Raw genomic sequence first — 16,793 nt, forward strand, 5'->3', positions numbered from 1 at the left:
CTGACTAGTGTTGGATAGTGGTTAAAAAAGTCGGACTGATCTCGGTGAACCTGTGCAATCAAGGTTTTCGGACTCAGGGATTGACAGGCATGTTTTTTTTCCCCTTTCACTCATTCTCATGTAACTGATTGCATGTTTATTGATATCTGTTGTGATTCTAATATAGTGCCTTTATTACAACCTTGCAAAATTGAAAAACAAAGAAACAAACAAAAAATAAATACATTAAAAAAATGACCATACAAAGGCCAATGTCTATTTCTAAATCTAGAGTACCGCATACTATGTATTTGTTTGCCATAAATTAACATACTGTTCATTTGAAATTTCTATCACATTTTTATCATTTGTGCTGAGCCCTTTTTACAATTAGATTGTATGTTTCACTGTCTTGCTGTGTGGAAAATTTGATGGAAAAACACAAGTGCAAACATCAACTTTAATTAAGCTTAGAGAAACCTGGTATAATTTCATAAAATGTATTTCTTTCTAATTCGCACACTTTGCACTTTAATGCTTGGTGCTACAACAGGGATAAAATGTGATGAAAGATTTAAGTCAATCTTCAAATCAGATGCTGCTATATTTATATCTGATCCTGAACACACACACACACACACACACACACACGCACATTACCTAATTAAACTGATAAATGTAGCTCATTTCAAATGCAATGGTGTCTGCTGAAGAGTCTGCATATCATCCAGGGTCTGCTGAGCAACCTCTCTCAGGCCGGGCTGCAAGCTGGTGCGGAGGCAGCCCACTCTGGCCTGGAGATCTGGATCCAGCAGAGACGGGCCCAGGAAGACCAGAACCTCCTCATCCAACAACAGCGACTGCACGAGACGCAGACATTGTAGACACACCTCCCAGTTTCTGTCTGTCAGGCACATAAAAGGCACCCTTTTTTCAGAAATGTTCTGATATTGTTCAGGTTACATTGCTCTCCTGTGGATGATTGGTGACTGAAAGAAATTCTACATATATGGTTTCCTTTTTTCTTTTCCATGTAGTTAATTTTGGGGTCTGTACCATAACGTTTCAAGTAAACCTAGGATTGTCAGAAAAGCAACATGGAGTCTTGGTAAGATGTCTTAATTATAACGTAGTTGGTTGGTATAACGCAATTTTTTGGGGGGGATTTATTTTGAGCTGCAAGTCATGAGCACGACATAAATACCCTTTACTTAGATAATCTTATGGTTACTTTTATGGCAGACCCGGGCATTATACGACCCTTGAGCTGACCATCACTTGAGGGTGTAAGGTACACTTTGCACAATAAATATAATTTCTATTTTTACTTCATGTCGGGACTGAAATTACATTACTTTATTTTGAAAGTTGTTTATTAGTCACAGACCTAATGACCAAATATGCCAATCAAAATGTGCCCGTGCAGTTTAAAAGATAAGAGTCTACCAAACCTCGCTGTCAAAAATGTCCACTCAGGCTAAATAAAGAATGTCTGATGCTGAGTCAGGCATTTCAACAAAATGTTTCTAAATAGATATCTATTTACTGACCTCAGAGGTAAAGGCGTGTGTTTAGTTTGAGATTATCAGATCGCTGGGTATAGGGATTACACTTTGAATTAGCTTTAAGAGACGAAACATGCGGAGAAATATGAAAACCTAACTGACGTTGAACTGGCAAGGACTTCATAAAATTTGCTAGCTCAGCTGCAAAAGCAACAAAGCTACTTTACCAGACTTAACACATCTATGTATCCATCCATGGAATACGGCAACCAAGACAAGCTTTATGATATCCTGAAAAATTGCTAAAAACACGAAATCACCCTCGGAGATCATAAAGTGCTTGAACACAAGGCAACAAATTTAGACTCTTTCTCCTTGGCTTTGGACAAGAGCTTCGATATCGTTCCACCTAACTTTGAAACACTTCTTAACGCCCAACAGAGACAATATTTCTCTTACTGAACAAGAAAGAAGACTGAAAAACAGCTAATGAGGGGGTTTGACTGCAAATGTAGGCATGAAACGGCATGATACCAACTAGCAGTGAACAAGGATACTATCTTTGGAGGGCTTATTCTCAAATTCAAGGTTCAGGGGGAAGACATGTTTTCCAGAATGTTTTTAAAGCATGAAATCTCCTCTTTCCAACAATATATGACACTCAAAATGTGATTTGGAGCCCATGTGACTGAAATTGAGGAAGACATTTCACCGTCCATCAAAGCGGATCTCATTCAAATTGAAGAAGCCTCTCAGATGGGCGGTGAAACGTCTTTGAGGATAAATAAAAATTTTTTGTGAGGCAAACTATCTTTGTCATTGCTTAGTCATAACATGTGCTAGTTGCAACTTGTCAAAATGATGCCATTTACTGCTTTTATAAAGAGAAAAATTGTTTGAAATTAGTTTAGCCAATTGGCCCTGGACTCCAAAATTGCTAATGTGGCCACATGAGAAAAAAAATGGCCCTTGTTTCATGGTGATGTTCATGGTGATGTTTTTTAGAGAGAATTTAATGCAAAATTTTCACTCATGTTGATCCTCAGCTTACATGTCTTGAACAAATATGGATAAAACTGGCTATTTTTTTCTCTAAATAAAAAACCAAAAAAAAAAAAAAAAAATTCCCACCACCCTAGAGGATTATGAGCGCCACATAGTTAAGGTGAATGGCTGGTTGTTTACTTCTTACCATCCAGCAGGGTCCAGATGAGAGGCATCAGTCCTGGGTTCTCACTGATGTACTTCAATCCAGTCACACAGAGGCTGATGTTGTATAGACCCATCAGCACCAACCTGTGTCAAACACTTGTAATCAGAACAACACTAGCACTTGCTGGCCTTTTTATATTTTTCATTCTTCCTTTAAGTGTCTTAATTTATTGACCCAAAAGTCTTTTGATATCAATCAATATCTTATAAGATATGTATTTCTGATCCAGGAATTTGTTTAGATATTTATATCCACATCAAATTAGTTAGTTCCTATATCTAATTTTGACTTCAAATTTCCTTGTACACTTTCAGCCTAGGGAAGGCTCCGGGCCTCAGCAATGCCAGTAGCTTCATTTGAGTGTCCAGAAGATCTTGTGCCAAGGTGGACAGGAAGTCCCGCCCACATGTCATGGCTGCAATGTCTGATTGACAGGGGGCAAAAACAGCACAGGGAACACATTTCAGTTTAAAGACAAATCTTGACAGTATCTACAGTTTGTGTCCCCTTCTCATAATGATTAAAAGACCCTTTTATAAATTTTAACAATAAGTCACTGTGTACTGAGGTGGTAATTGCATACACAGGAGTAATCCATGTATTTTGGATTATGAATAAACAAAACTATCACAGTAAATTCAGCACAAAGCAGCAGCCACATGAATCATACACGAGTGTGTGAGCTCGTGTGTATCAATATGAATCCAAAACATGTGAACTCACTGGTGATGGTCCCAACCAGTGCAAGCACAAACTGATGGTCCTGGGAATTGTGGTCCTCAGTTTGACCTTTTTCCTCTTCCGCCAAAGACTGCATGAAGCTCTCCAGAGTCTGAGATGCAACCGTCATGAAGGCCACCAGCTTCCCCTGCCACATCACAACCACATGAACATTACACAAGCGTGCAGAACATCTGAGCTTGAAACTCTGGCATGTAGGTGTGTTTACACACACACACACACACACACACACACACACACACACACTCACACTCACACTCACACACACACACACACACACACACACACACACACACACACACACACACACACACACACACACTCACACACACACACACACACACACATACATAACCAGTGTAAAAGGTGCCCGGAACCTCTGCTATGCTTGACACATGTAAACACACAGCCAGAGTTATGATGATCTCTTACATCTGACAGCCACTGTGCGACTGTTTCCTCCCTGGAGGAGCAGCTCCACAACAAACTGCAGGAAGCAGATCCCAGACCGGAGCAGAAGTTGGCCTGCAGCTGTAGCTGAGATCCACACTGCCAAAGCTGCTGACGCAACAGCAGCTTCTCCTACAGGAACCCAGGCAAACAAATCCATGATCACAGAAAAGAAATTACAAAAACAATAAAAAAAGAAGGAAATTATGTATCCATAATCTCACAAGAAATCACCTGAATTTCAGCCAAAAATTAAGCAAATACTGGGAAAATGCTTGCCAGTTCCCGCATCAATATCCTTCTACCAATATATTCACCATCTCTCCTCTGTAGGTGTCAAACAAAAACCAGTCTGGAGTCTTTTTATCTCCAACACATCTAACATGCGCTATTCCTCTAACAAACTTATACCTGATGCCATCAATCCTCCTCATCCTTAAAGAGAACCTCAACATCTTTCTCTCTGCTAGCTCTTTCTCTCTGCTTCCTATCTTTTCCTCAATGCCGCTGTCTCTAAAAAAATCTCTGGTCTCACCACTGTCTTGTACACCTTACCTGTCATGCTGGCTGATAGGCTTTAATTGCACATTGCCCCTACCTCTACCTGTTCCAAACTGCTTGAACTTATTTCCTCATATATTTTCCATGCTTTTAATTGCTCTAGACCAGGGGTCGGCAACCTGCGGCTCCGGAGCCGCATGCTGCTCTTTCATCTTTACACATAAATTATAAATATCTAATTGAAGTATATTTCATTGTGTTAATTCCTTTTTTTACCTTTTAGTTCTAAGTTGGAAGATTATTGTGATCTTAAAATATTAAATAAAATTATATTTATTATTTTTCGCCGCTCAAAATAATGTCACCCTCGCGGAAGCCGGTATACCCGCCAGCCAGTAAAGTCCCGATTTGCAGATGCTGTGCGCAGAAGTTCAGGAGCAGAAGTCCCATAAACCAGGTAAAAGAAATATTTATGAAGATATTTTGCAAAAATTTATTTTTTATTGTTTACTGACACATTGTTTTTTTTCCTAATTTATTTTTAAAATTCAGGTCAAGGCTCCGCTAAGCGCTCTGAAAGCCCAAAGCTCAAAATGAGTTCATTACATAAATAAAATTTAATTTTCTCTGCAATACTTTGTGAATTTCAGAAGGAACACACTACACACTTATTATACAAAGTGTAAAGGTGATAAAAAGCAATATATACAGTGGTACCTTAATTTTAGACGTCAAAAATTAATTGCGGCTCCCAGTGTTTTCTTTTCCGTGGAAACCAGGTCCAAATGGCTCTTTGGGTGTTACGGGTTGCCGACCCCTGCTCTGGACTGTTGACCCTAAGAACCTAAATACCTCCACCTTCTTCATTTCTACTCCCTGTAACCTCACTGTTCCAGTTAGTTCCCTACCGTTCACACATTTATTCTTCCTCTCCTCTCCAAGACATACCGCCATCTCTCTAGATTTTCATCCACCTGCTCCCTGCTCTAACTGCATAACACATTATCATCTACAACCATCATTGTCCACAGAGATTCCTGTCTAACCACATCTGTAAGCCTGTCCATCAGCAGTGCATGAAGGGGCTCAGAGCTGACCCCTTATGCAATTCCACTTTGACCGTGAACTGATCAGTCACACGGATGGCGAAATTCACTACTGTCTTAGAGCAGTCATACATGTCCTGCACCACTGTAACATCTCTGCCACTCCAGACATCCTAATACAGTACCACAGTTCCTCTTAGCACTGTGTTATATGCTTTCTATTTATCTGTATGCCTTGTCAACTTTATTCCTATATAGTTAAATATCGCCTCCAGCACACCTCTCCATTCCTCAGGCATTCTCTCGCTCTCTCTGATCCCATTCAATAATCCACTAAAAATCTCCTCTCTCACCTCTCCTAGATACTTCCAAACAATTGCAGGTATATCATCAGGACCAACTGCCTGTCCACTCCTCATCCATCTCATTAGCCTCTTCAATTCTTTATATATATATATATAAAAAAAAAAAAAATATATATATATATATATATATATATATATATATATATATACACACACACATATATCATACTTTATGATAAAATGTCACATACACTATATGACTTTATATCCCTGGCAAAGTGAGAGGTGCTCTCTCACCTCTCTCTCCTTCTGACACTCAGTCTGAGCTGCATCCAGCCGGGATTGAAGATGAACACGATCCTGTTGCAACTGTACTTGTTCTTTGATGTGACGCTCCTTTACTGCGCACACAAACACACACAAGTACAGTTTGAACCTGAAATACTAAATGGAAAAAAAATAATTCTTATCATCTCTTTACAGTAATATCCCCCCAGCTTTTTTGTGTGAATCCCCTTGTAACTTTGGTCTTAATGCCATATAATCTCAATGAAACGTTTATAGGAAAGATTCTAATCATTTTCATTTCATGTCCTATTCATATCTTTTTTAGCTAAATGTGTGATTGGTATTATGTTTATAAGTAATAAAATGTATCAAAATTATGTTAGTGCTGACTGCTAGAAATACTGATTTTTTATTATTATTTTTATTGGAAATGTAAATATTTCAATCTCTCATCTGTCACGAAGTTACATTTGTCAAGGGCAGATTAGGGCTCCTTTATCAGACTTGTGACCTCCTTGACACTTTGCTGTCTTGATTTGAAACTTATGATGCTTGTCATGGCCCCTTTAAGACTGCACTAATGCGCTGGACTTTTGAGATTTTGGTCATGGACCTCATGGAGTATTTCAGTGTTCTTTTTGTCTGACTTTTGCTATCCTGTGTCTATGCCTACTTTTATAGTCTGCCTGTCCTCTTTCCACCGACCATTACGTTTTCCCTGTCTCTTGTTATGTCATTAACTGAGTTTTTATTTTATTTATGACTTCTGTCTGTGTTTGTCGGATCCTTTTTGGTCTGTTTTCCGTGCCAGCTTTTGCCGTCCTGGTTTCTGTTTATGGTTTCCAGTTAATAAAGTATTTGGGTTTTTAGGTTAACACCTGGTTGATAGTGATTGCTGTCTACTTGTCCTCTCTTCATTCTGCAATTTGGTCATCATCCTCCCCTCAAGAAGGATGTGACCAACAACGGAATTAGCAGAAGAAATCTGGTTCTGTATCAGCTCAGATTAACTGTTGGGTTCTCTACAGCATGCAAATTGGAGAGGCGTGAAGCCAGCAACTCCTTAAGTGCTTATGTTGGCTGAGCAGTTCTCAGTCAGAAAACTAGCTTTGAGGGTACTGAGGATTCCCTGATATCTACAAGCCTTTGTTTCAAGCCACCTTGTTTTGCATTTTCAAATTTGCAGAATGTTACACACTTGAATTGATTAAGTAATCCTCATCTCTTGTGTAAGATTTAAGTTCTTACTTGAGTTGTTAATGAGGATTACTCAAAAATATTCTTACAAAGGATTTATTTCATGCCCATCTTACAACATGTTTTTTAATGCTGTGTGGAGTCACAGAGAACATCATACCATGTAAATCTGGTGACCTTATATGTTATTCTTTTATATGTTATTTTTCTATTTGCTCAACACCTCAAAACACCTCACAACACCTCATCTTCATGGTCAGATTCCAAAATACTCACTTCTCTGGGCCGCTTTCACTATACGCAGCATTTTGATCACTTCATCATTCAGAACTCTGGGCAAGAACTCCCTAAGCTGCATAACTTCTGTAGTTAACTTCTCCAATTCTCGTTTCCTCACTCGAACAAAACCATCCTTGAAGAGAAAAGACTTGTTTGGAGACCAATAACAATACAGGCTTAATATAAGAGTCTGGCATTCAATAATATGAAACAATCTTCGTTTGTTTTTAAATATTATGCATGGGTGAAGATTAAAATGGGTTTGAAGCTCCTTGAGAAAGTTACCAAGCTTGAAAGATAGCTTTATGAAAATCAAATTTCCAGTTAGTAAATGAAACGGAGAGAATCACACTTCAAATGTTTAATGAAGTTGAATTAACTTCCAATCCATGATTTAGAGCCAGCAACTTCCCCCCAGGTGAGGCTGTCATGTTAATCGTTGGCGGTGTCCTCTTCACGAATGGCCGCTAGTATTCCTGCGGGGGGATATAATACTATTAGCATCAGTTCAATACCTTTCGCTTGTGTTTTTACAAATATCACGAATGGTAGAGTAATACAGCCCAGCCAGGATTTGGCCGCAACCCTAATATGAAATACAAATCCTGATAATCCAGCCCGGGTTTTTAATAAAACCGGGTAAAGAGATGAAAAAAAACCTAATCCCCTCTTCCTTTGTGCTCAAACGGTGTTTTAGACCACACCGAGGGATCAGGGGACACCCGAGACTAGCAAGTTTATTCCACTATTTTTATGGTTACAAATGTCCAAAGCAGTCGAACCGGATTTCACCAACGACGATGTATTTGTCAGCCGCTTCCCAATCCACCGCGCCTGTCGGGATGGAGATGTTGGAGCTCTGGTTTCACTGTTTCAGCACCTTTCGGACCATAGTGCTTTGACTGCGGAGGACTCCTGCTACGGATGGACCCCCATACACTGGGCGGCTCAGCACGGACAGGTAGGGTTGAGTTACTGACCTAGCTAGGTTAATCGAGTGAGCTCACGGTAAATCTGCACAAGGAGGATTAAATTTAAATACGGTCAATAGTACCACTGTATTTAAACACGGTGTAATAGTGGTCGGACGGTTCAAAGGCAACTATAAGAAACTAATACTATGTTATATCATAATTAGAAAACAATACCGATAGCTCGGAAACGCCCGCCTTTTCCCCCTTGGGTTTAAAAACTGTCTGTCCTGAAATAAATGTACAATAAAGTTTTTGGCGGAAAAAAAATCAACAGTGTGCGTTGTTTTGATTGGATGTCATGAGCCAATGGCTATCCAAGCGCCAAAACATCCCGGAAAATAGTAGTGATGGGAATTCCGGCTCTTTTTAGAGAACCGGCTCTTACGACTCGGCTCACTAAAAAGAGCCGACTCTTTCGGCTCTCAAACGGATCTTCAGATTTTTTTGTTGCTTTTATCGACACATTACCAATAATAATGTAACATTATGCACAAAATGAATTAATAATTAATAAAAAAATGTATTATACTGCTATATTATAAGAGCCTTTATTTTTTTCAGTTTACAGTGAACTTTTGACTAATTTAAACTTTTAACTTTTTTATACTAAGCAACTTTAAAGTCAAGCGACACAGAATCCCTGAAAAACACACGACTCAATAAAATGTGAATTAAAAATATTTACTTTTTAGTGCAACAACAAATAAACTATGAAATACAAGAATAAACTTTTAGCTTTTTTATACGTAACAAATTTAAAGTGAAACACAGGATCCCTGAAAAACACACGAAACATAAGTTAAAATATTTACAGATCTACAGAAAATAAATTATAAAATACAAAACAATTTTAGCTTTTTATACACTCAACAAATTTAAAGACAAACAACAACACAGAATCCCTGAAAAAAAGGCAGAACAACAAAATAAAATGATTAATCATTAAAAATAAATTAAAAATATCAACTCTTCAGTGCTATAAATAAACTATGAAATACAAGAGCTTTTAACTATTGACCCATCAACTTTTAACCAATTCAGACTGAAACAACACAGAACTCCTGAAAAACACGCAAAACATATAAATTAAAATGTGTAAAACAAAAAGAAAAAGATCAGCAGTCTCTACTGAAGATTGGGATTTAGAAACACCAAGTGCAGACACAGAGAGGACACCACGCATATTGACCAATCACGTGCGCCTTCAAGAGAAAAAAAAGAGACTCGAAGGGCGCATGCTCCACACCAATCAGGAGCCGGCTCCCGTCGTTCACTTCAAAAAGCCGTTACGTTCGCGAACGACACATCACTAGAAAATAGTGAACCCTCACCTATTCGGATTAAGTTCATTTACGCATTTCTGTACCACACAGAAGTAATAATTTGAGACTTTTTTTTCATTATTCATTATTTTTATTTCTTCTATGTGTGTCAAGTGTATGACACCTACATTTAAAATAAACAATTCATGAAAGATCATTATCCTGATACACAAAGAACTGTAACTTTAAAATGTAACATTGACATAGAGTTTAGATATATTTCACATTGTGATCTGTCAAAATTTTCTAAGGAAAATTATTTTACCAGTATTAAAACTTGTAGTTGTTCTTTGGCACATTGTAGGTTCTTTAGGTACCTGCAAATAGTTTTTAGCTTACTTATATCAACATAAGATTTATAGGTAAATGTTTGGATGATGAAAATAGAAATGTATTTTGGTGACTTCTGTTAATGTTAAAAATCTGCAAAGAGATATTTATATACCTTGTGTGATTCCATCATATTGAGTACCCTTTTATATTAGGAAAATGTATTAAATTACTTTTTAAAGCTTTTCTCCAAACATTGATCCTGGATGTTGGATGAAATTATATCAATTGTTGATATTGAAAAAAACAAAACAAAGGTGATTTCTTATATGTATGTATATCAGTTGAATTTTTTTCACCTGTTGACCAAAGTACTATCCCCTTATTGACCTGTTTTTACATGCATTCAGCTGGAGTGTGTGATGCGCCTTGTCCAAATGGGTTGTGATGTGAATGCTGTTAGCAGCCACTTCAAGCAGACCCCGACTCACACTGCTGCTTTTGGAGGGCATCCTCACTGTGTGGTGTGGCTGACCCAGGCTGGAGCCGAGGTCAACCGGCAGGTTAGTCACCAGCTACCAAAGGCTTATCAGCGATAATCTATTCTGGTAATGATCAAAGGTGTGTATGTTTCATGATTTCTTCATGAGTTAGTGAAACGCATCGGTTTTCCACCTAATTTGAAGTAAGAAGTTGTATTTTCATATGTAAATGCTATTGTTAACAAAGCCCTTATCACTAAACCTTGCTAAATTGTAACTGCTATTGACCATCTAAATGTAATTCAAATAAGATTTACCTGCTTTTCACAAAAATTGTGTCTAATATCTATGTGTGAATTGTGTGGTTTCCATCTTCGCCTATACTCTGTTGAAGGGTTGGTAACAGCCATTGCTTTACGTGAATAATGCAGTTTTACATTGTGTCGGCAGGATTTCGTTGGAGAGGCTCCTCTCCACAAAGCTGCCAGGTCTGGTAGCCTGGAGTGCATCCAGGTCTTGCTGCTTGCAGGTGCAGAGCCGTGGTAAGAATCCTGCAGTTTGATGTCCGAGGAGCCAGTCTGACATGCCAGAATCTGTTATTCTGCTCTTATCTCTTCGTCATATTACATTTTTCTGGCTGAATTGGTTCACTGTCGCTACTATAATGGAGTGTTGAAGTGGGGGTAGCAGTTAATGGAGACGGGGAATAAAATGTGGGGAAAAACAAAATAAGTAATACATTTGACGGCAATAAAAGAAAAACAAAAAACAGTTGTTTGTACCTTCAGATCAAATTGAAAATGCTTTTCAATGGTGTCGATCAACAAGGACATACCAGTGACCAGGAACTTTTTTGGAAAGGCCAATTTGGATAGATTTGATTGGCCAATTTGGATAGAGACCTATTTGGATAAGCTAATCACTTGTGTGCATAAGGAAACACACTGTGATGGACCTCAGGTCATCACTAGTTGGATCTTCTACAGTTTAGTGAGGCAGATCCAAAGTTTTGTAATGTCATGAGGTTCAAAAATTCTCTCCAAATGCGATTTTTTTTATTTTTATTTTTGTTTCCTCCCCTTCATAGATCCCTCATTTCAATCACAACCTCATTTCATCTTACACTTTTAATATCTCAGAGAACATACAACTGTTGTGTGTCAAACTAATGGCTTTAATCTTGGATTTTTCCCCCTGCTTATTACTCTGCCCAATTAACAGCCTTAATATACTATTTTGGTTCAAATGATAATCACAGTTTCATTATCCAACATGGAATTGCTCAGTTCTACTAACACTATAAAGTTCAATCAATTTTATCATCTATATGAACACCATGAATCTCTGCTGCTGTGACGGTATTCTTTTACATATCACGGTCATCAGCTGTTTGAAAGAGAACAGGAAAGATATATACAGGATTTCTAGTGATTCATAAAGGGCCTTGTAAGGAGGGAGGCATATTTAAACAAACCATACATTTTCTAATAATCAAAAATGTGTATTTCAAGGACAGATGTTCCTGAGTTGCATGCTGCATTTTAAAGCCTTATTCTCAGGGAATAAAAACATTGTTTCTGATTTTTCTTTTGAAAATATTGGCACAAATCATTAGCGTTTTTAACGCAAGGCCTTTTTGACAGCTTGTCACATGCGAAGGAATATTCCCCGATGTATCGTTTCCTGCTCCCTTCCAAACATGGTGATGGAAAGCAATATTTCTGTATTTCTTGTGCAATCCTTTGAAACTGTTATTTAGCCTGACAGTAATTTATTTGTGTGTTTTAAAGCAGGGTAAGCATAAGGAGGCTGAAAAGCTCATGTGTCTGTGTTTACGAGTAGCTCGGTTGCAAGATAAATTGACATAAATTTGTTGTGACAATAGAAACATTTGCATTTGGGATTTTATTTGATTAGAAGAAACCCAGTTATGTCCATGCTTATTCATGTTTTCTTTAAAAAAGGAATCTCAGATGCATGAGATTGATTTCGTGTGTGTGTGTTCAGATCATACAATTAACAACAGGACATGAATTTAAAGTAAAATCAAGTAAAATTTCTATCTTGGTGCTAAAATCTGAAAAGTATTTTGTCTAAGGTCAAACTCAGTCTGATTAGACTCTACTAGAATGATATTATTTATACTAACTTGTATTGCACTTTTCAAAACAATGAGAAAGGATGTCAGTCATAAATGGTGCAAGCCAGGAAAACAGTAATTAACGAACATTGAAAAATATTAAGTTAGTAAAATTACAATCAAATAAAATATTTCACATCAGCAATTAACAGGTCTATTTTGACATGTCAAAAATACATTCAAACAATAAAACTTTACATAGGTTAAATGTATTTTTCCCAAAACCTGATATACTGTAACAAGTATCCAGGCTGTCTCGTTGAATTAGTGAGATGTAAAGGCGCTCTGCTCTACAGCCTGTTTGCTCCCTCCTCTCCTTTGGATGCCACTGCACTGGCCCTAAAAGTGTTGGGGGTACATTTCGAGAGACTAAAAGACATTTGTGTCTGTAAAGTGTGATGAGCTTGGTGGGATGTTTAGCTGCTAAGGATTAAAATGTACTTCTCAGGGCTCGTAGAAACCAGAGATTGGAGAAGGAATAAAAAGGATAAATTCTCCATTTTCAGCCCAAAGTTTTTAGGTGCTTGTACAGGCCACTTTATAAATAAATACAGGATATTCCAAAGTTCCTGTTCTCATCCGACTAAGATACACTACAGAAAAAATATTTATGTTTTAATGATCTCCTTACTGAAAGTTTATCTCCATTAATCTGGTACGAAACTCAAATGAAGTCCAAGTAGTATAAACCACCTTAAGTAAAAGAAAAATACAAGAATCAGGGTGGAATGGTTTTATGGTCACTTCCATAAGAAACTCCTCAGTGGCATGCCAGCTCCTCTGGTCTCCATATTTGAAGTATGAGCGAGAATTGCCCTACGTGATTCTGAGTAATAATATTCTCTGCTGCCATCATGTGGCCAAAACAACAATGCTTTGTGATAAGGCTGCATTGTTAAATTTAGATGTCTTGTGTTCAAATAAGCTGAAATGGAGCAAACTAAGGAATCATTGTCAGTGAATTGGAACTGAGCTTTTCAGCCTTAAGACAGTAAAAATGGTGTGCATACCCTTTACTTCTATACAGTTTTTATTGGTCATCTGTTACAATTTTGAAGTAAATATCTGTATCATTTTCAATGCAAAGAAAACTTAAACTTGTGCTGGCATAGAAAAAGCCCTTTCACATTTTGATGTATTGCAGCAATTGAGTTTGAATACGATTTTCCCAAGTAATCCCAGAAAACTGCAGCAATCCAAATAGGCACGTCTGAATCTGCCACACGTGGATCAGCAAGCGTCTTACAGTTGTGGCAATGAGTGTTCGTTCTGCAGCTGGCAAAGTGACAAGGTATTTTATGTAGTGATTGGTTTTCATTGCTAAGATAGAGCTGCTAAGCCACTGATTGTCACTGTCATGTTTAAACCTGCATTCCACTTGCGGATGACTGATAACTCCCTGATGAATCACGCTTATGCACTGTTGACTGACCCTCACCCCTCATTCCAGTTAGACAATGAGTCACAGCATAATCATTCAAAGTGTGAGGGAATCACAGTTGGACAGTAGTGGAATAAAATTAAATGCTTTCAACTGGTTCTTAACTTAAATGGCTGGGAGGGTCAGGTTTGTGAGGTAGTGCTCCAACAATCCAAGTTTGTGATTGTGATTTTTGCCTCATCAAAAATGGCCAACACAATTGAAGTTTAACATTATTTTGTACAAAGTGTGTGTGTATATATATATATATATGTGTGTGTGTGTGTGTGTGTGTGTGTGTGTGTATTTGTATAAATATATATGTATGTATATATATATATATATATATATATGAATTCATATATATATGTGTGTGTGTGTGTGTATTTGTATATGTATATGTATTCATATATGTGTGTAGATATACTATATACAGGTATGTGTGTGTGTGTGTGTGTGTGTGTGTGTTTTCTTCATAAACAAGACAGGCCGGATGGAGGGGACCAGAAATGAATTTTGCTTGAGAGGTTAAAAGTCAAAGAGACCTCAATGATTCAGTTCAACAGATATGAAGTCAGTAGCTCTCAAAAGACTTGACAAACTAAACATTCATCTTCTTAATAATCTTCTTCTACAGATGTATGCGTGCACACACACATATATGTATATATATATGTGTGTGTGAGTATACATATATGTGTGTATATATACACATGTGCATATATACACATATTTTTTGTATATATACAATGTTTGTGTGTGTATAATACACACACACACACATGCATGGTTTTCAAGGCTTACATTATATATATACACTATATATACACTATATATATATATATACATATACACACCAGTGACGTGGGGTGAGGTTCATGGCTGGTGAGGCACTGACGTCATCAGTCAGATTTACAAACATATGAACCCTACGGAGTAGCTTATTCACCACATGTTTGTTTAAAATATCATATCAGCATTCTTTACTTATCCAAACTGTTGCATAGAAAAAGCACGTTTAAAAAGAAACGTTATTATCGCTTACTTTTGCTTATAAATGAAGTCCATGGACTGCTGAGCGGCGCTGAGCGGTTTTCCTTTACCTTAGCATCGAGTTATTTTTTACCTTAGCCATTACCTTACCCGAGTAGTAAAAAGGATCCCTGGGATCACCTGGGGCCCCTACCATGAGGCCCTGTCACTGCGTGCCTCACTTAGTGTGTCTTCGCTGCCGCTTTACAATCGCTTGGCACGAGAAACACGTTACAGTTGTTGACGAAAAAAATTATACACATCAGCTTAAGTATGGAAATTAAGTTCATATATTAGTGCTTAAAGTGTTTGAAAATTTTAATAGTGACATCCACAGAGACATCAATACCATTTCAGCTGCATAGCATGGCAGCGCAGTTAGCAGAATCTTTGAGCAATCCATAGTGAGGTCCGCTGGCTGCTGTGTATCCGCACGACTCTTCATATTTAAACACTAAATGTGATTTTTTTTTTTTTTCAGCGATTTTGAAAGAAGACGATTAAAAATGATGAAGTTAGATGGAAAATAACTTTAAGATACAAATCACTGAATAAATAGAACCATTCAATTTATTTTTTCATTTTACATTTTTTTCTTTCCATGATGCCAGATGAGGCCCGGCCTCACCTGCCTCTACTGACAAACTGATAAATACATATATATGGACACACACATATATATATGTGTATATATGTATATATATATATACATATACGTGTATATGATGTATGATGTATATACATGTACACATACATATATGTATGTATATATGTATATGTATGTAGATATATGCATGTATATACATATATGTATGTATAAAATATGCATGTGTATGTAAATATATATATATATATATACATATACAATATACATATACTTATATCTGTATGTACGTATACATGTATATGTATGTAGATATGTATGTATACATATATGTCTGTACATATATATGTATGTAGATATGTATATATACATACGTATGTATATATGTCTATACGTGTATAGACATATATATGTGTCTGTGTATATATATATATGTCTATATGTGTATAGACATATATATGTGTCTGTATATATATATATGGTGTGTGTGTAATTATCGAGAGAAATCAACACTTAGTCCTACACAACAGATCTGTGTATATGCATATACATATATGTATGTGTGTGTTGTGCGCAAATATGTGTGTGTATATGATGTTTATACATATACATATGTATATACATATATATGTATACATATCATATATATATATATGATGGATAGATAGACATCAATCATTATATAATATAACATATATATATAATATATGTGTGTCAAAGAAGGAGAGGAGGAAGGCATGTTCAGAAGCAGAGAAGAGGAAAGGCAAGAGTCTGGGACTGTGAGTAGGACTTTGAATATTTGGACTATGACAGGAAAAGCTAGAGCAGGCGTGGGCAAACTACGTTCTGAGGGACACATCCGGCCCGTCGGTCCTTTTATTCCGACCTGCCAAAGATTGGTACAGAATTCATTCTTGATATGAATGATTGAATGAATGGATCAATGAATGTGGGAGCTCAAACAGGAGATCATTTCATCTTTAGAGCTACTTGAAAACAGTTGAGAATTTTCCTGAGCTGAATGACACAGATTGGCTTTGTGATT

At 37.1% G+C, this 16,793-nt stretch overlaps 2 protein-coding genes across 5 annotated transcripts in view; one reads left to right on the forward strand and one right to left on the reverse strand.

The window, feature by feature from the left end:
- Window positions 1-8,687, reverse strand: hsf2bp (heat shock transcription factor 2 binding protein). 4 transcript variants are annotated; one of them, XM_086147810.1, is made up of 9 exons: window positions 8,653-8,687; window positions 7,857-7,980; window positions 7,502-7,637; window positions 6,038-6,141; window positions 3,871-4,020; window positions 3,421-3,565; window positions 3,004-3,121; window positions 2,677-2,780; window positions 1-883 (listed from the first exon to the last, which is right to left on the reverse strand). In XM_086147810.1, the coding sequence occupies exons 3-9, from the start codon at window positions 7,581-7,583 to the stop codon at window positions 663-665; spliced, it is 924 nt and encodes a 307-aa protein (XP_086003936.1). In that variant the 5' UTR covers window positions 7,584-7,637; window positions 7,857-7,980; window positions 8,653-8,687; the 3' UTR covers window positions 1-662. The 4 variants fall into 4 exon arrangements, with proteins under 4 accessions (XP_086003936.1, XP_086003935.1, XP_086003934.1 ...); XM_086147809.1 differs by having other exon boundaries at window positions 7,885-7,980; window positions 8,653-8,679; XM_086147808.1 differs by lacking the exon at window positions 8,653-8,687 and adding an exon at window positions 8,287-8,423 and having other exon boundaries at window positions 7,885-7,980.
- Window positions 8,101-16,793, forward strand: part of ankrd10a (ankyrin repeat domain 10a) — a 19,907-nt gene continuing 11,214 nt past the window's right edge. The window contains exons 1-3 of the mRNA XM_086147812.1: window positions 8,101-8,465; window positions 10,481-10,633; window positions 11,003-11,094. Of these exons, the coding sequence (XP_086003938.1) occupies window positions 8,268-8,465; window positions 10,481-10,633; window positions 11,003-11,094 (443 nt within the window). The 5' untranslated portion in view covers window positions 8,101-8,267. The remainder of the gene's footprint in view (window positions 8,466-10,480; window positions 10,634-11,002; window positions 11,095-16,793) is intronic.

This window comes from Fistularia commersonii, chromosome 6 (assembly GCF_037954325.1).
Source record: "Fistularia commersonii isolate RoL2024-O1a breed Wild chromosome 6, RoL_Fcom_v1.0, whole genome shotgun sequence".
Lineage (NCBI taxonomy): Eukaryota > Metazoa > Chordata > Actinopteri > Syngnathiformes > Fistulariidae > Fistularia > Fistularia commersonii.